At 40.9% G+C, this 20,416-nt stretch overlaps 1 protein-coding gene across 18 annotated transcripts in view; it reads right to left on the bottom strand.

Moving 5' to 3' along the window:
* The window catches only part of FNBP1 (formin binding protein 1), a 315,711-nt gene that overhangs the window by 30,937 nt on the left and 264,358 nt on the right, over window positions 1-20,416 (bottom strand). For 5 of the 18 annotated variants that reach the window (XM_089669051.1, XM_089669063.1, XM_089669052.1 and 2 more), the window contains one exon: window positions 4,324-4,338. The exons of the other annotated variants lie outside the window; for them this stretch is intronic. In XM_089669051.1, the coding sequence (XP_089525177.1) occupies window positions 4,324-4,338 (15 nt within the window). The remainder of the gene's footprint in view (window positions 1-4,323; window positions 4,339-20,416) is intronic. 18 annotated transcript variants of the gene reach the window in all.

Genomic DNA, 20,416 nt, shown 5'->3' with positions numbered 1-20,416 from the left:
AAAGCGATCAGCTTTTATTTATGAAAAACCTTTATCCCAAAAGGAAAAAAAAACCTACTGCTGTAACAGATGAGGGGGAGTTTGACTAGTTAGTGTACTTAAATTTGCTAGTCCATCCAACACTTCCCTCCCCCCAGACTGACAATGCTGCTGTCCAAAGGCCCTCCCTGTGCTTCTTCTTCCAGAGTGGGGGCACTCTAATACATGAGCTGTGTTATTGGCCAGATCACCGGGTGAAAACAGAGGGGAAAAAAGTCTAAGAAAAGAAAACAAATGCAGCCACCACATCTAATGATTGGTAAGCTACAATATGTTACATTTTTGGTTTAATATCGCTTTACGGATTTTAAATCCTGTGTGTACACGGGACAGGCCCACGTGTTCATTACATATGCAGGTTTGGATTATTGGCACTACACGGAGGATCCACGTCTCCCCGCTCTCATCAGTGCAAGGTCCCATATGACCTGACTAAAAATAACAGGCTCTTAGACAGAACTAACTGAACCTATCTCAGCAAAGCTAGAAGATAAACTAAAGTCAAAACATCTTTTTTCATTTTTAGATTTAAAATAGAAAAGAGAGTTTTTTTTTGTTTTTTTTTGTACCATTCTCCCAATGGGGAGATTTCTGTTAATTTCCTGTGCTGTAGACACAACATGAAGCGAAAGAAAATCTCTCCAAATTGAGGGAAATCCTCTTTGTTGTCACCACATAAGGCCCCCTTCATATGGGGCAGATTAGATTGCGATCAGCAGGGGATCTGTGAGTTGATCCCCTACTGATTGGAGCAGAGCAGGCGGATCACAGGTCCGTGTCCGCTCAGCTTTTATGTAGAGCTCTGCTCTATGGGCGGCCAGAGTAAACGGACTCCACTATCTGTTTACACCCGGCTACCTATGATCTGGTCTACCTAAATGGAAGAGGATGGATCTTTTTCCGCTTTTTTTTTTTTTTTTTTAGCAGGCCTAATCAGAGCCAGAGGTAGGCGGGTGTAAATGGACCCATCTGTTTACACCTTCTGGTCCATAGGTTTTAATGGCCTGTCCAATCAGGTCCACCTGAAAACCTGACAGGCAGATCTGGTTGGAATACCCATGTGAAGGGAGTCTAAGTGTGCCAATGGGAAGACTTTCCCTCTCTTCCTGTTCTGGTGACAACTCCAACATTTGGATTTCCTCATCACTTACAGTCTTTGTGACAATGGTTATCCAGATAAATGCAGAGAGCAAATCTCCCTAAAAGGGACACACATCATTAACATTTAATTTATCACAGATATTTATAGAGCGCTGGCAATGTATGCAGTGCTTTACATATCCTGTACATTCACATTAGTCCCTGCCCTCAAGGAGCTTCCAATCAAAGGTTCAGATTTCTAATACTGTATATAAATATGCATACAAGGGCCAATTAACCTACCAGCATGTCTTTGGAATGTTGGAGGAAACCCATGCAAGCACAGGGTGAACATGCCAACTCCATACAGGTAATGACCTGGTTGGGATTTGAACCCCAATGCTCTTATACACTATCCAAAGCGCTAACAAAATTGGGCCTTAGATACACTATCAAGCTCATTTTGTGTTTCAAATGGCCAATTTGTAATCAACTGCAATATCCTGTATTGACAGCCCATGAAGAGTTGTCCAGGAAGGTCTGTGGCCACCTACATGCTCCCATGTCTAATCCACAGCAATGTTTTGTTTACAGTCTATAAAGTTGGTATTTCTTGACCAGCGCCTCCATTTCCACTCTACAGCCAGTCCTATATCCGACATTGAAGCCAGATTAGGTTAAAGAATTAACAGGCATTGGCATTTTTCAGAAAAATTCTTTGCTATACAGATGATCACTAGAAGGAGTGTTAACAAATCTGTGTGTGACATCAAGGAACAGCAAGCAGAAAAAAAAAAATCAGATAAATGTTACAATAACTTGAAATACAACATAGTTTTCTTTGGAAACGAGTAGATATGCTTGATAGGTGTGCCTACAATTTGTTGTGTGATATCAATCTACAATAATCCATGTCATCAGCCTGTGGGGATGTCAACTGTTTACGCCAACTGTAAAGTGCACCTGTCATCTCAACAGAGTAGAGGTAGTCATTCTGTGGGTGGAGAGGTAATGATTCCTCGCAAACCTGCCCATATAAGAGCACATTAGCCCATCTGATCGTTCCCCTGTCCTGCTATGAGTAACCTGACCAGCAGACTTTACCATCCATGGCAATCAACGTATGTGTTTTGCCTGTTGTCCTCAACAGAAGTATAAAAGGGACCATTATGTTCAAACTGAGGATTGGCAAAGTGCTAATCAAAACTCAGTGGTGTTACTAGGTTCTTGCCAAGTGAGATATGCAGAACCCACAAAATTGTTGATCCCATTGTCTATGAACAGTTAGCGCATCTGAAACCAAGAAGTCATGTCAAACTTTTTAAATACATTGTTAAATCAAATATCTGGAAGGTAATCACAGCAAAAATACAAATACAGTTAATGTTTTTAAATCACTCAGATTATTTCAAGAAGGGATTTGAAACACCATAATGCTTGTGAGATTTGGCTAGAAGTTTAGATACCACAAAGATACCCAAGGAATCACATGACGAAGGATCACACACAATTTTGTGACACCCGGAAGGAAGAAGCACGCACACACACAAAAATGAAAACCGCATGCAAACTATGGATGAAGTAAGGACGATCTCCAGAGGCACAAACAGCAATTTGGACATATGCTAGGGGTTCAAAGAGGTGAAGGAACTCCCTAGATGGACAGTCTTATGTGGCCTGTAGTTCCACCATGGCTGGAGAGCAAGGGGGTTGCTTGCATATAGTGTTGTGGAAACACAATCTATAAAATATGTCAATATCCTAAGATTTATGTTGAAGTAATAAAAGGTAGTTGTCTGAATCAGACAACCTTCTGGTGCTCCTGTTATATAAAAAAATGGCACCCTTCGGCAAACCTAAAGCCCGACTGAAGCCTCAAATGCATTACTGTAATGTAGTCAGGCTGCATGTGCAGAAATAAAAATGCTCTTCTATCTGTGTATTTTTACATAGTAAGTGATGCAGCAAATGGTTAAAATGCCCTGTGCTAGCTGCATGCTAGAGAGTCGATCATCTCACTGCCGATCTGACACCCACTTCTTCACACTGCTCCAGACAGCACTACTTAGGCAGCAAGAGCATTGTTAATTGTAGAAACGTGCAGGAGGGTCTGACCATTGAAGATCCAGGCCGCCGGGGCAGTTTGACTCTCCATAGGGCATTTTACTTATGCTGTATCACTTAAGTAAAAATCCAAGAAAGAAGAACATATATATGCTGGCTTTAGTGGTGTAGGATACATAAAATCCTCCATCTGATAGCTTTTATACTCAGAAGAACACAAACAATAGGCAGGTCCTTCTAAAGGACATAAAGGTCTTCTACTGGCAGAATGTTGCAAGCTGGGTGGAGTTTAGCTGATCCCATACTGCCTATGATGTTAGATGGAGTACTGCCCAGTACAAAGATGGAGGGGTTAGTATAGTCTGTTTCAAAAATTTAAGCTGGCCAGAGACATTCAAAAATCGATCCTTTTGTGGCCAGCTCTGTCCGCGAGAAGTCAGTTATTAGAATAGCTTCTGTTGAACGGACAGGCTAGAAAACCTTTGTTGATCAGTGGCTGCAGTGTATTCTGATAGAGGGCCGAATGAAAAATAATGAAACATCTACAGCCAGTTTAAGATTGCAGTTTCCTATCATGTACCCCATTAACAGTAGAGATTACTGGAGGAATCCCCATGTACAAGGAAGGGATGTAGAGGTCACAACTGTGTGTTAGTCTGACATCAGCACAGTTGGTTATAATGACTTTCATTGCTGTCCATAAACTTACTCCCAATCTAAATATCAAAAATAAACCCAATGGATTATGTGTGTAGGCCTAGTGGTTTGGAAGGTGCTTTAGATATGTAGAGAACATGGTGTCGTATGTACATGTGATTTGGGGACACGGATACAGTTTCCATGCCTCATGGCCCAGTACCTTTTGTACAGTCCACAGGGATAGGAAAACTAGCCAGTATACCAATCCCACCCCTTTCCCTACACTAAATAGACGTCATTTGGAATCTGACTGATTGCTATTACAGCAAAGCCACTTTATTCCAGAGTTCAGCCACAATTTAAAAGTATGTTGTTGATCAGAACCTCTTTGAACCCCTCTTCTAAATAATAAAAGAAACATATTTTGAAAGGGAATTCATGTCTGGTTGTGCCTCGAGAGATAAACATGTGAGTTTGAGCTTGTGCCAAAACAGTTCTTACCAACTTCAGAGAAAGCTTCATGGCAAAATTGGAGGTTCAAAATGAAAGTAAAAAAAGGGAGTGGGGGAAGAGAGAGGAAAAGGGGAGGAGGAAAGAGAAAACAAAGTGTACATCAGCAAAGAATGGATGTTATGAGACTTGTTCACTAAAGCATAAACTACTTCTAGTACCATGACTTTGGAACTGGGTGAGAAAATGTAACACCAAACACAACCTGTGCGAAAGTTCACAAGTTCTGAGGCTCACGGCCTGGAAAATAGAAGCCCTCTCCCCACAACCACCATATCTGTCTGATATCATGGCAGCTGCCCAGCAAGGATGTTGTGTAAAGCTATTGTGCTTGGCACAGCTACATGTACAGTTGTAGATTATCATTAGTGAACCTAATTGTTTTACTTGGACACTGTTCTCATAACAATCTTTTACTACGGAATGGAGAGCGTGTGAAGGGTTTCCTTATTGTTTCAGTCTAAAATTCACTCATATTTAAATGAAAATTTAACCTCACCACTGCAGTAAAAAAGTGACTGGAAGTGGTGAAAACATTTGAAAAGAAAAGGTGATTCTTGGGTTGGTTGATGTATTAGTTGGTCTTTTCTGAAGAGAAGGATAGCTCATTAGATGGAGTCTGTGACGGCCAGCTCTGCCTGAATGTAGGCCCCAAGATCTTCTGAAGTAAAACTGGCCATACACTGTTAGTTTTTCATTTGAACATTTGTAGAAAAAATGTTCATCAAAACATTCTATCTCTCCATCAATGAGTGAACTAATTTCCTACAAAATCCATTGAAATTGTGTGCTGATATTTGACTGGAATCATCCCATTCCACCCATTACTGGGGTACAACATGTAACATGTTCCTGCTCCTGCAGCCCGCCCAACCCCCCCCCCACGATTTTCCGTAGACAGCAGGCAGGGGATCTTCTCCCTGCGCGCAATGTCACAATTTGAAAAGAACGCTGAGTTCTGTGAATAAATAGACTACAAGTACCAACAGCCTTTGTGGCGGATGGCTTGTATTTCTCAATGAACTATGAGGGTGCTGGTGAGCATCCTCATAATTCATAGACTCTTCCTGGATTCAAGTAACTGCCTGCCTGTATTGGAGGTATGGGCACACAGCTACACTGACAGTCTGCAGGAACCTGACATTGCACCCACAATATGCTTGGGTGCAATGCTTTACAGGCTCCTAAGAAAAAAATAGTAAATGCACATTTTTTTACCTGCAAAACATGAACAGTTATTATTTTTTTTTTCTAAACGTGAACCTATTCTTTAAACTGGTTTCATTACAATGTGTACAATTTTTCCTGAACAATAACCACATTCATATAGAAAAATTTGACATCCTGCTCTACCATGTCAAAAGCAAACGTCAAATTGAACTAACCATGAGAAAATTGAACGAATGTTCCAAAAATGAAAATTTTGTTTTTACTAGTGTATGGCCAGCCCAACATAGTACTTAACTCCCTTCCCATGTTGCATTTTTACCGTTACCTGTAGTGCTTCTTTCTTTTCAAAACCTATACTCACCCACATAGTGAATCCAGCATTGTCCCACTGTGATCCGCAGTTCGGATGATATACGCTGGGTTCCATGCCACCATTTAGTCTTCTTCACCTGGCTACCTCTTCTGGGTGCAGGCAGCCAGCTACCGATAGCACGTCCTGTGTGCCCGATCATACATCCTCCTGGGAGATGTGATTTAAGTATTCCAGGAGGCTGCAAGACTAGATAACATCATTCTGGCCAAGGCCAGAATGGCGGCAGGGGGTGGGGCAAAAAAAAAAAAGAATGGGATGTTTAAATGGAACAAATTCCTTTTTGGGAGTTGAGTCCTGCTTCAACCCGGTAATCAATGCATTGGCACTGGTCATGCAACCTTGTAGCAGCCTGGTCCCAGAATCACATTTATCTTTGCTTATGTTTTCATCACTTTCCATCACATTTTGTGAATCTGTTCTTCAAATTTGAATGAATTTTAGAGTTCAGAGGTCTGTTTTGCTAACTTAGTTTAAGACATAGGCTTGTTTGGTACAGTAGTGATGATGGGCACAGTGCAGTTACCCATAACAACCTACCTAGTGAGTTTTTCTAATTGATTGTTATATCTTATTGCACTTAGTCTTTGGTTACTGAAGAAGTCTAAATAATTGTTGAAACACACACATATGAATATCAAAAACTCAAGCACAGGAAAGTTATCATATAGCATGTATTAATCGGATTTTATTTTAATTTCCATAGAACACTACAGAATTAAGGGTTTGAATCTGATTGATTGCTATGGACAACATAAATTTCCCAAGCATTCGCTTTTTTTTATAACCAGATTCAGAAAGACCCTCAGCCTGGAACTCAACCATAGATAACACATCTACATTAATCTTCTCTTACTAATCCGATATAGATCGGAAAGAGCCCTCACATTGTCAGAAGGGCTGCTAAAAAAATGACTATAAAAAATAAGTCAGAGAGTGGTAACATGTTACCTTTTAAAACTGCGTCCGTATTGTTAGTATTATACACTAGACATGCAAAACTTTCTGTGGGAAGAGACAATTTGACTTTTTAAATCAAGTTTTCATTTCCTTCATGCATATTCAAAACCATTTGAGGCTGAGGGTCATAGGGTTCCACAAAACATACTTTTCTTCTGTAGTGGCAATGACCATATCCCATAAAAAGGACTGGCAATGCTGTAAACTGCTCTCTTCAAATCCGAAATACAGGCAAACTTTTTAAACAACTAATGTAACCTTAATTAAAATAAATGGTAATGAGGATCACCAAACCAATGTATATTTTGGTTATATGAAGAATAAGAGACGAGCAAAAGGGGTCAATCCACCAACAATATTTTTGTTGTAGGTGAAGCCTGTTGGGCTCAGTCGGCCTCTGGCTTCTTATATGTCTTGGATGCTCAAAGGTCTCCCTGCAATAGTCCCCAACACTATTCCTGTCCATCTGGGAGCTTTGGGGAGTGCATGCTGAACATCAAGCAGGAAAAGTGGGAACCTCTTATAATGTCATAGCAGGTATGCAGATTTTACCAAGAGCCACTAAAGATAGAAGTTAAGTCAACACTATTCTTGTCCATCTGGGAGTTTTTGGTGATCCTGCTCACCTTTGCCAGCTCCTGTTACTTTCTACATAATGCAAAATAAACTAAACACCCAGCAGGTAAGGTGGGAGGACTTTAAACAGAGATCTCACCAAGATATTTGAAAGACAAGCTGTTGTGTGGTTTAACTCTTCATCTACGAAAAATTGTTAGTTCTGATCCATCCATCTTGGAACTGACCACTAATCAAGTGCATTATCGGAAAAATACAGGGAGATTAGATGGATCAGCAAGTTATAAGGACCATCATGGCTGCTTTGCCTCAATGAAGGGGTAATAGGATCTGTCACATCATTGTTTACTCTGGCCAATAACACCAATCAAAAATGTAGCTGTTTAGTCACTAATGTACAGCCCAAGGCCTTTGTGACACTGGTGATCCTGTCACTTAAACAACTCACCAGAGACAAAATGGCTCAGAACTTTTGTTGACAGGGTCAGATGGGTTTTGCATACAAGTCTACGGGAAAACAAAACCTTCTTGAAGCAGGTGAAATTCTGATCAGAAGGAGGACAACTACAGGTCAAATACACCTGTCAATTCTGAATGATCTCAGAAATATTGCAAACTTTGGTCAAACCGTTGCTATCGACAAAGGCCCATCCACCAGCATCACTCCCTTGCTGCCCGAACCTGTTACTGGTTCAGTGTGATGGAGATTCTGCAGTGTTTCAGCCAGCAAGTGATGAACTTCCATTAGGGAAGGTGGGGGTTGCAGCTCAATGATTCTGCCATGAGCAAAATATTACGGTCAGCAAAATCACCAATGTGACTTGGCTCTAAGCATAGACCGCGCAAAGAAAGGTCTTAAATCTGTCAAAACAAACACATGGACATCTGTGTCTTTGTTAGCCCTCCTGTTTTTTATTTAACAATAGGTGCAGCTTTATAAAAGTATATGTGGTATTAAACCAACGTATGTGGCAAGTATGTTCTAAGGGCGTCAGACTTCTTCACACGCAGCACGCCTTCTACAGACAAGTATTGCATTTCTAATAGGTTTGAATAGTGTTTGCTTTCACACTGACTTGTATAGGGTACCAAAAACAAAGCAATGTAAAAGCAGCAATATGGGAAAAAGAAAAATTCTCTATTTGATCGGAGACATGTCTTTTCGGAACCAGACAAAAGCAGAGACACACTGGAATGAAACGTTGCACATTAAGGGAATCCTGTGCTTTGTGAGGACATGACACAGCTTGTGTGAGCCCTTCTCTGTACTGTACTGTGTCTGCGGAGGAGACGGAGCTGGCTGGGTACAGTAAGTGGGCAGGGATACAGACACAAAGCTGTTACTGCAGTGACTTCAAGAGTAGAATACAAAACACAAGCATGAAGTCAATCACTACGAGGTGAGGTCTTCTCCAAGGTGACAGAGCCATGACTTCTCCAGACCTCCTTGCTGTGCTGAATGACAATGAAAAGCTAAAGGCACAAATGTAACTAACAAGGGGGGACTTATCAGGAACTGCAATAAAAACTGCCTGTATTGTCCACGAAAATCACTTACAACTGTCATTTTCCAGTCCTGGTTTCATTCTGAATAGTAACGAGGTAACACTGGCAGTTCTAATTTCAGCAGCATGGTTTGTTTTTTTTTTTTTGTCCTGAGAACATTAATCTGGTGGTTAAGTTAAAAATAAACTGCATACCCAATTTTAACTGATGCCTCAATTGTAGCCTAGGTACATGGTACATCTGCAGATGGAATAGCTTGTCCAAAGCTGTTTTAATAATCACATAAAAGCAATGTTTTGGGGCCACTAAGAAGACAACTCCATCAGGCAGGGACTCCATCACCCATTCCTGATGAAGGAGCTCTATAAGAGGCTTTGTAACGTTGATTACAAGTAATTGTTAAAACAGGTTTGGACAAGCTATTTGGTGTGCTGATGATGTACCATGTACCTATGATTTGCAATGATTAAAACATGCCATGTGTGCCTATGATCTTCAACGATCATGACCTACCATTTACCTATGATCTCCAATGATTACGACGTACCGTGTACCTATGAGTTCCAATGATGATTATGTACCAAGGCAAATACTGTAGCTGTTGACTTTTAAAAAAAAAAAGACGCTTACCTGTCCAGGGATCCATCACTGTCCTCACCCGGGCTGATTCTTCAGGTCCCCAGTGCCAACATGTTCATTAAGAGAAGTTGGCTGTGACCCCTTGTGGCTTCCCATTGTGCATAAGGAAACCGTGCTATATGAATGGTCCCGCAACCTCCTGGGTCTTGTGACATGTCCCAGAAGTTAGAGGGTGGTGGGAGAACTTTTTCACTGACTGCCTAGGCGGTTGGAACATAAGTGGGAGTGGCTACCTGCTAAAATTAGGTAACCCCCCTAAAAAAAAACCCCCTCCAAAGTGGGAAAGGAGGGGGGAAGTAGTTGTTATAACGGAACATCCCTTTAAGGGTGACATTCTGCTTTAAGTGGGGATCACTTACATTTGTGTTTTATTTCCTGTCAGTGATGCAGTTGGAGAGACACCCCTAATTTCTGCTCCCAGACCAACTATTGTAGGTTTTGATTGTTACATGTGTCTCTGTAGGAAAAACTTACCCTCAGTTCCTATATCAATGACCACCAACACCTGGACAGAAAGTAAAGAAAATGCTCCCTAATGAGCGAAGAAAAGAACCATAAAAAGAGTGGTTTCAACCTTCCCCACTATATAAAAAAAAATAGGCTGGTTTTACTCATGGCCAAGCATAAGAAATGTAGGGAGCATGGATAAAAGTTGCAGAAAAAAAGAGGGGTTACACAGAGAAATGTATACATGTCAGCACATATCAGTGATTACTTAAAAAAGCTTTGCCATTATGAAAAAAAAACAAAATGCACTGAGAATCGCAGCCTAAAAGATGATTTGAAACCGTCAACCTTTCCCCGTGTCTAATGCAATACTCTGTTCCTTTGAAGCCTCATATACCCTAGGCTATATGTTATATATTCTAGATTAGATTTTGCAGTAGCCTACGTTTGATGTGCCTGCTCTGTGCTGCCCCCTTCAGAAACTGATGAGAGTATTGCAACCTTCTTGTGAACTTTGGCACAGATTTGACAAATGCAGTTTTGGATCCATTTACAGATGTAGACAGACACACAACTTCTCCAGAGGGTTACCTACCAACTAATAATGTTCAGTATGGAGTCTACACAGCGTCACTACTACTCCTGTAAGGCTTACACTGGTGCCACACAAACACAGAGGACCTTATTTATTAACCTGCCGAAAGTAAAGCCTGTTCTTGTCGCCCGCAGGAACAAGTGTGATCCCTCCCGGTTTATCCTAAGTGTAGGGTGGGAGTAACTGATTGGTGGTTATTTTTGTTGTTCTTTAAGGGCTTATTCACATTAACGTGATCCTTTGCAGTGCATTAACACACGTGTGGTAGTGTATGTTAAGGTTGCCAATGCACCACAACAGAAAACGTGCATGACTTCTTTTCTCAAAACACACGACATATGTGTTGTGATGCAATGTGGTATGTTAGACTCTACTGTACCATGCGTAGAGATGCCTTTCAGAATGAATGACACCACAATGCACTGAGTGCGTGAGTTGCCATGTGTTGTGGCAAGATCAAACCACCCATGTGTGAAATGTGAGCTACAAAAACATCTCTGATTGTCCACTATGGGCAAAACCCCACTGTTATTACCTCCACTTTTTACAAACCTGGCCCATTGTGTTTTTGGCACTGCTCAGCTTTACTTAAGAGCACCCGGAATCTGCACATCCATTACGCATCTCACAAGCGGTGAAATGTAGCCCCGCCTCTCCTCTGCTAGAGAGCCGCACAGCAAACTGCTCAGGAGATCCACGGGATGCAGTTTTTTGGATCTTATGTAATCACGATGATTAGCCGACAGTTCTCTGTCCACTGTGACAGCTAAGCCAACTGTCAAAAAACCAATGCGGAATGTGGTCCATGGATATTTTAGGGTTCACTCCTTTAAGTGAACATGTTTGTTGGCTATTGATGGGAAACAGATTCACTTTCACCAGTCTAAAACAGTAGACAGCCTGTTGTTTCTCTTGTGAATTTGAAAACCACATTCTCCATCATATTTGCTCAGACTATGGCAAGCAATGCATGCTGGGGCTGAAGTACTAAATGAAAGCGTCACACTAACTGATATGGTTATGTTAATGTTTTACAGTTTAACCACCCATTGGGTTTTCATATCTTTCAGGGACACAAATAGCTGGATCACCAACCAAAAATGTATGTTTTTTTTTTTTTTTTTAATGGAAAATTGTCCTAAAAAGTGGACAACTCAAAATTTTGATGGACACTTTTCCATATCAGTACTACAATGATAGGACAGTCTCAATTTTAGTAGTAATTCTTAATAAGAAGCACCAATAATATTGGTTTAATGTGTGACTATGCTATGTAACTACAATTCATGGCTAGATTGGCATGACATGGCATAGTGAATGCAAGGCCACAACAAATACGTCTTCAATTGTATGTCATATTTAAGTAATAAATTGTGATTCATTGATATTCAACTAAAGCCCAAAAAATACAATTGGAGATTTTTTTTTAATTAGTTAGAACTTTTAAGGACAAGTTTAGTATGCCTGCAACTTTTATGGACTACATATATTCCTAGACAGCTGGCAACTCGTTTTGCAGCAAGAGAAAAATCAACCCCCTGATGTATTGTTTGTAATGTCATGTCAATAGAAAAAGAAGAGAGTGAGATGCATTCTTAGGCCCCATTTACACTTGGGTGTAGCGGAAATGCAGGCAGAAATTAGCGCTTCTGCAAACATGTGACACACTTGCGGTGCCATTATATCCTGATGGCACCCCAAAATATGGGTAGCAGTCTTGCATTTTGCTACGTGCAAAAATGTGTAAAGCAAAATTCGCTTGGCCTATGTCCAAAATTGGTACATACAGTAAGTGTTTTTGGATTGGAGGAAGGTCCATTCAAATGAATAGTGCTGCTCCAAAGATGCTCTGAAAAAGCCCCCAAAACATGATGTAGTAGCGACACTGAAGTGTAAACGGGGATGGTCGTGGCAGCTGGGAGTAGCTGGGTACTAAGGTGCAGAGATTTCAGTACAAGAGTCATTGAGAAATCTAAAAAATCTGATGGAGATTCAACCCTCTGGCATCAGTTTATGTAAGCTAACCCTTAAACAAAAACCTTTATTTCTGTGTCTGAAGAAAGACATGTCTTTGTCAACTACAGCAACAAATCAGTACCTCTTTTCATTATAAAAGGTGGAATGGGATTATAGGCTTCTGCAGTCACCAAGAACCATTCCTCCTTCAGACACAAACTGGGTCCATCAGTGTAAAGAGCATGTGACCTGTAGCAACCAATCAGAAGTCAAGAGCTTTGTAGGCAGCCTATGAAAACTGATTGGTCACTAAGGAAAATTAACATGACCGCAAGAGAAACAAAGATTGCCAACATCCACATCAGGACAACTCAAACCAATGAAAGCAAATGTCTAGCTAGGGGCTACAGGTTACAACTAATGGTCTAAATAGCGCTGGCTCTATAGCTGTCACAATGGGACAGTGACTACAGCAACGTTGTGGTAGGCCTGGGGTGATGCACGGCTCTGCAAACTCAAAAACACAAGACGACGAGCAGAAATATTTATATTAAGGACATGTTTCAGGACCAGCATGCACTAAGGTTCAACAACATTATGTAAAGTAGAACTCCAGCCACAACAATTATGCTTATTTGTGGGGGATAGCGTGTAAGAGGATCGATCCTTAATGCGATTTTTATTGCAGTCTGCGTTTGGAGAAGATTTCCTCTCATTTTTAGTGCCTGTAATAGTTGGCAGCAAGACAGGAAATGAGAGGAAATCACTCCAAGGGGACAAAAAATGCTTTGGGTACACCAATGAAGGGTTAAAATTGCACATGGAAAACTATTGTCTTCTGTGTGCCCTTGCTTTTCTAGTGCAGAAAAAATGATCTCTGCACAAGTGAGACTGTGCCCTTGGTGAGCTTGCCCTGTACTCGTATCCTGTAACAGTGCTCACCTGGGTAGGAAGTTGGATAAAATCCACTACTAAACGTTCCCCAATCTATCCATATTGAATAGGAAAAATTTCATATGGAGTTACACTTTAGCCCTGGTTCACACTGATGCGGTGTGGAATTCGCAGTGTTTTCAGTGCGAATTCTGCACCGCATCAGAATCGCACCCCGTTCATGCGAACCGCTGCTGGTGTGTATGTTAACAACACCCCGAAAGCGCTCCACAAAACGGAGTGTGATGTGCAGAATCCAATCGCATAGGTGTGAATACCCATGTGATCCGATTCTAGTGCGGACCCAAAAAAGGTTCCTGCACGTTGTGGGTGCGGTGCGAATAGAGCCATACAAAATGTATGGCTCCAATCGCACCACACACAAATCGCATGTGATTTTCACAGGAATGCGGTGCGGTTCCTATGCGAATCACATGCGATATACCGCACTGCACATATGTAAACCCTATCACTGAACTTCTTTTCTTTCTCCTGGTCTGTCAAATGGATAATTGTTAGACCGGTTTGATAAGTGCACAGAGTTCAGAGCTGTCTTCTGCACACTTCCCATGTTATCTCTAATAGCCCTCCTAGTTCTTAGACTACAGAATGATTATGTTACAGTGATCTGAATTTGGGAGTAGGTTAGTAGTTTAGCAAAAAAAAAAAAAAACAGGGCAGGGCAAACAACACTCAGCGCTACCATGCACACAGCATTTTGTAGACTGAGTGGTTTTTTGGAGAATCTTTTTTTCTACTTGCACGGTTTTTAAAACAAAACCATTTCATCTCTGCAATACTTCATCTCCTGGGTTTTATTTAATTTTCCTTGACATACTGTATGCTTAAGAAGGAAATAGGTTTACACTTTTCTCAACTTCACTAAATAGATTAAGTTGTCTTTATACCATAAAGTGGCTATTTTCAATCAGGGTTCCACGGCACCCTAAGGTTCCTTGAGGTGTGGCTGACTGACCTTTAATGTCATGGTGCCTGCATAGTTCCAGGTTCATCACCAATTGGCAGAACAAGCAGCATGATACCAATGATCTTTCTAGCTGACTGTAAGGGTGGCATTCTGAATACCACTGGCATTCTTTGCTCTGATCCCAAATGCAAGGTAAATACTTCCCACTGACCATGAATACTTTTTTCTGGGGTTCTCCAAAACCTGAAAATAAAAGGGTTCCTCTGGGATAAAATGGTTGAGAATGGCTGCCATAAAGTGATCTTGTGCATTGCCCATGCAGGCAAAGCCACAGGTTTGCTATAAGCTCGTAAGAGTAGGGCCCTCTTACCCCTCGTACGCTGTCTGTCTTTGTTGTACTGTGCCATGTATTGTCCCCCCCTATTGTACAGCGCTGAGCAAACCCTTTGGCGCTATATAAACTCGTAGTAATAATAATAATAATAACATTGTCCCTTGCCGCTGCTTATACCTACCACCCCTTTTTTCCCTCTCTACTCCATATGATTCAACAGAAGCAAACAGAAATATCCCTGTGTAAGATCCAAGTCACTTGTCGGTTACACGAGGCTGAGAACTTTCTACCCATATCCATTTGAGGGTTTTAGGGCCCTGATTGGCCAATTGACAAGCACCAGGTCCATTATGTGAGAGGAGGGGAGAGAATCTCATGCTTCTCATTCCTGGAATTAATGGGAAGGTGTGGCAGCCATTCCTACATTGAACAGGTTGCTTTGCCCTGTAAGGTTATTTAATTTTTACTAGCAGTAGATCTATATCTTGGCAAGGCAGGTCTTAAAGTGGATGTCAAGGAAAATCTTATTGTCATCTCTAACAATCCTTACGAACCCCTAATCAATGTGTTGCTCAGAAACCAACATTCTTGATATACGAGGTGCTGAATCTCAGCCTTCTCCGAATTCGGCCATTTCCAGTTCCACCATAGCTCAGAGTGTGCAATAGAGGCTGAACTGTCTGCTGACATCTGAGCTCTTTCCCTGGCAATACAAGCTGATTGACAGCATACTATCTTTACTATCATACTATCTGTGCCATGTGTATTTACGTCCCTTCAGAGAAAATCTCCTCCCAGTTTCATTACATCCCATGTTCTACTACTACTGTGCTACTAGATTGCATCTTTCGAACTAGGAAACAGAGCACCCACATCACTTGACCTGGTTTTTAAAAAAAATATTTTATGATACCCTTGCAATTTATTTATAACTGAAGATTCTAAATGCATTTCAAGGTGGTATCTCTACTGAACTGTCATTTTTATTTTGGTGCACTGATGTCCACTTTACGTTACCAGGGTGTAGATCTACACTAGTGAATCTTTCTCTCCTGTACTTGTGCAAATGGACATAGCCACTGAGGCATGCTGGAATGTACTTTAGAGGGTAGTTACTTACAGTTGTGCTCACAACAAAAAGGTAGAAAGCCAAATACACCTACACCCAGCTGGTGATCACTGCCACTGGACTCTGATCACCTAAACAAGCAGTGTTGCCTTAACATTGCTTGGTAATAAAAATCTTTATGAGGGTCAGAGAGAAGTGGACCAGAACGCTGCGTCAAACAACCTTTTGTAGCTTTTGAGAAAAACTTAAAAAAAAAAAAAAAAAAGAAACCATTTGCTAACCTAAATTTATCTGGTCACAAAGGCATTAAATAATCCCCATTAAAAAGGTGTTCAAGGCACCATACCCATTTAGAAAATCCCTGTTGATGGACATTTTTAGGTTTCGAAATATACCCTTAACTGGTCATTTTCAAGGTTAAAAATTGCCTGCTCAAGTTGGATTTTCCCAGCCAATTCTTACTCTTTACTCAAAAATATAGCTGATAGTAAAGCCAGCCATAGATGGATTGAAATTCAGATGGTTCATCAGAGACCAGACAAATTTTAATCTATCTGTGGGCAGGCTGGTTGTACTGAAGTTGATCCATTGACTGACTTCAGTAAACCAGCCTATTTTTTTTTTTGACAGTGATCATTGTATTGGTGGCTGGGAGGCATCCTGCTGGCAGAATACAAAAGCTCCGAAGGAGGGGTTCCCCCATCAACACTGTGTTGAGGGAATCGAGCGGTTTTCTTTCCTGCAGGAAAGTAAATTGCTTACTGTTTGGCCTGCTTAAGACCATGGCCAGGTTGCACAAATATTGTGACTCACTTCTCTGAACCTTAGTACATGCTGGTTCTTAGCAGACCCCCCAGGAAAGAGTCCAGCTATTCTGCTCCGACAAATGATTTGCCATCAGAAAGGGGGAAGCAGCAACCTACTGAATGGTTTTATTGTGTGCAGGAGCCGGCTGCCAGGCTATCACCGAGTCACTTACAACATAGTCCCTAGCCTCAAAGGCACACGTGGGTTTCCCTATAGTCCTCTTCATCATCCCTTTGTGAAAATATACAGACTGAGCCTGCTGGTGAATCAGCCAAAAAAACAAAACAAAAGCAAACAGGTGGTTACTTTGGCCACAGGTAAAGCACCGAACTTACACTGCACTCCAATAAAGCCCAGCGCCTATCCTTTGCAAACTTGACACCATAGGGCAGGTGTGAAAACAGACATTTTGTAATCGGTATTTATTACCTATCTAGCTTACTTACAAATGTACATGAACTTGAAGTGTTCAGGTTGATGTTCAAATATTGTTTGTGACCAATGCCGAAACTGAAGACATGGCTCTGTCTTCTCAGGTAACACATGTACAGAGCTGTGTCTACAGTCTCCTCAAGATTCATGTTGAACTTTTGGTGTCACAATACAAGGTACGATGGTGTTGATACAAAGTCCAGTATACCATAGCAACCAATTAAAATTGAGTTTTATTTAGTCAGATCTGTGAAAGATGAATTATGATTGGTTGCTGTGGTTTATGGTAGAATGCTTTGTGAAACAAAAGCCCATGTACAAGCATAATAGACGGAAAGAGGCAATATTCCCACGGTTATATTATCTAAGTTGTCAGAGGTGGAGTTACCCTTTAAGACCTATTCTCTACTTGTATTAAATGCAGCCATTTTGTGTCAATTTACCTTAAAGCTGGCCACACACACACTCACTACAATTTTGATTGTACAACTTCCTATAGTCTCTAAATATTTAGTGTATATGCCTACCTGACAATTTAAATTTAAAGTGTATCAATAGCCAAAACTTTCTTCTTCAGTTTTGGATGGAGTACAGAACAGTAGAACAGTTAGAACCCCTGTCAAGTTTGTATTGCTGTCTGTGTTTCTGCTGGAGAGATTCACCACTCTGTCCTGGTGATCATTGTGGCTGAGATAGAATGGGATTGGGAAAACAAACGTTTGCCAGAACAGGGGGAGATGGAAAATCTTCCAGTAGAGACACCAGTTCCAAGTTTTTTTTATTTTTTTCTTTCATTCTGTTGTGTCTCCAGGATAAGAAGAGAAGGTAACTCACCCCAATGGGGCACAGACAGCATAAAAAATAGACAACAGATATAAACTCTCTACGTAAAAATAAAATGGTTTTCTTATAAATACTGTGACAAGAAAGTGCCATGTCACAGTGTTTTTTAAGGGTTCAGGGTTCCAGGTTCCCATCCATTCAGAGTAAGGGGCTTCATTATGCTTGCTTTGAGCAGAGAACCCCGTCTTTGCAGTCTTTTCCAGAATTGATAAATCCTGGTATGGGTTCTGGTGGCCTGATGCTCTGTAGAGTATTGGGTGGGATGAAGCCTCTAACCCTGGGTCAACATTTTGATGTTGACTAGCAGCTACTGATTGTGAAGCTGTGCACAGGTCTCATAGTATGAAAGCAGACCAGTGTTCAGGGTTCCACCCAGCCATGGAGATTGTTGTGCTGCTAGGCAGCACTGGATGTATGTGTCTAGATACTGCCCTGCTGGGCATGTAAGACATGTGACCTGACCAGGCCAAAGCCTGAGATGAAAAGTTGTAATTTGTGTGGAGCTAGACCGAAGGTCAAAGTTCAAATTAATATCCAGGAGGCTGAAGGATTTATGTTGCATGGTTTATGATAATGATACTTCTGTAGGAACATGCTACCCCTTCTGTTAAACAACTTACACACTTTTTTGTTTGGATGCTGTGACCCACTGTCCAGAATATTTATTTTAAATACAAGGGGAAGCCCATAAATGTAAAGATGACAATAAAACTATTTCGGATTGCTCTGCCTTTAAGCTGAACTCTCACATGAGACCTTAATGGCTAGCCTAAAGAGCTTTTTGCACTATACCAGGGTTTCTCAACCAAGGTTCCATGGAAACCTAGGGTTCCTCCAGATGTTACTAATTTCTCACTGACACCAATTATCTTATCTTTTTAGCTATCTGTAAGGGAGTAATTCTTCCCAATGATTATACATGTAAGGAGAATTCTTCCCACTGACCATCATACTAATGTAGCATGATTTGTAGATAGTCATTTTTAGCAGGGGTTCCCTGAGACCGAAAAGTTATTTCAAGGGTTCCTCTATGTTGACAAGGTTGAGAAAGGCTGCACTATATAGCTGCTGGCTAATCTAAAGAGACTATATAGAATGTGCAATCAAAATGTAACGTGTGGCCATCTTCAGATATATAGATCGGATCCTGAAGATTGGTTGAGCTTAAATTCAAAATGGCTGCCTTGTCTGTGTACCAGCAATGCGTAAACTTCAAGAACTGCAATACAGAAATACATAATACACAGGCAGAACCTGTGTAAAATGAATTGCAATTCCCAACATGCTTTGTCAGGGTCTTACTGGGCATTGCTGTTAAACAGCTGTGGATACCCACAAGTTGCCCCGAGGCAGGTATGATCACTTTGTCTTTCAAAGCCATTTGAGGTCAATGTGTAATGAGCTCTTTGCCATATCAATCATGCTCTGCTGACAAGCAACCTTTTCAATGACACCAAAGCTGGCACACAATAAGCAAGATGCTTTTTACAGGAATGTTCTCTCATAGATGAAGTGCTTCTCTTTTCATACGTTTCCCTTTGTTCGATGGGCCTTTTTCCATTGCATGCTGGGAAATGGAGTACGCCCTATTAATCACCAAAGAATGGCATTACTTCCCAGGTACAATGGAATAAAGGAATTATACTGCTGTGACTGTGGCCTATTGTTAAAATCAGAATAACAATGTTTTATGTCTGTTCAAAGATTTTTTTTTTTCTTGCTGAACTTCATATCGTAACTGCTGTCGAATTCGAATACTATATCAAAGCATTATTTTCATATCCCAGAACCCCATGCTGTTTGAACTTGAACTTTTATTGTTAAAGGACTATGGGTTATCTGGTACAGATAATGATAATAAAAATCATAGTTTTGTTAAGTTTAAGGAAGCCCTGGTAATTTACTGAATGCTGCAAAAAGAGTGTTTGGGAAAAGGTATATGAAATAAGCAAAGTCTCCTGTCATTTCAACAAATGATTAAAAACAAGATTTGGGGGCGACAGCCCTGTCACATGCCCTGTCAAAGTCATGTGATTAAGTTGTTTTCTTATCACTGTTCTCCACATCATGCAGAGTCCTAAAGTCATGCGCAGTGGGGTGCAAACAATGCGATGTCCAGTGGAGAGAGGATAACACTATCTGCTCTCCTATAAATGGGGTCCTAAGTGTAAAATGCTGTATAGGGAAAGGTTGGAACTTCTATTGTTTTTTTTGTTTTTATATTAGTATGAGGAAGATTTCCCTACACGCCCAGTCCCAGGGACAGGTAGGAGCTACAGCAATAACTAGACACCCCAATGCCAAAATCCGCTCATATAAGCAAAATGGCATTGTTCTAATTAATCCCTAAACATACCCTGACACGTGACTCTACACTTAAAATGGTTAAAATGGTTGTCTTGCTGTCTAAAGGCACCAGAATAATCAGCTAGCCAGTGGCTAATATGATGAGCCTGTCACAATAGGGATCATTAAGAACAAAAAGACAAGCAAAAGAAAAAACAAAAACAAAAGAAAAG

Source organism: Staurois parvus, unplaced genomic scaffold, assembly GCF_062004578.1.
Source record: "Staurois parvus isolate SC_StPar_1 unplaced genomic scaffold, SC_StPar_1.0 ptg000068l, whole genome shotgun sequence".
Classification (NCBI taxonomy): Eukaryota; Metazoa; Chordata; class Amphibia; order Anura; family Ranidae; genus Staurois; species Staurois parvus.
The sequence above is the reverse complement of the archived record's forward strand: the minus strand, read 5'-3'. Positions and strand labels throughout refer to the sequence as shown.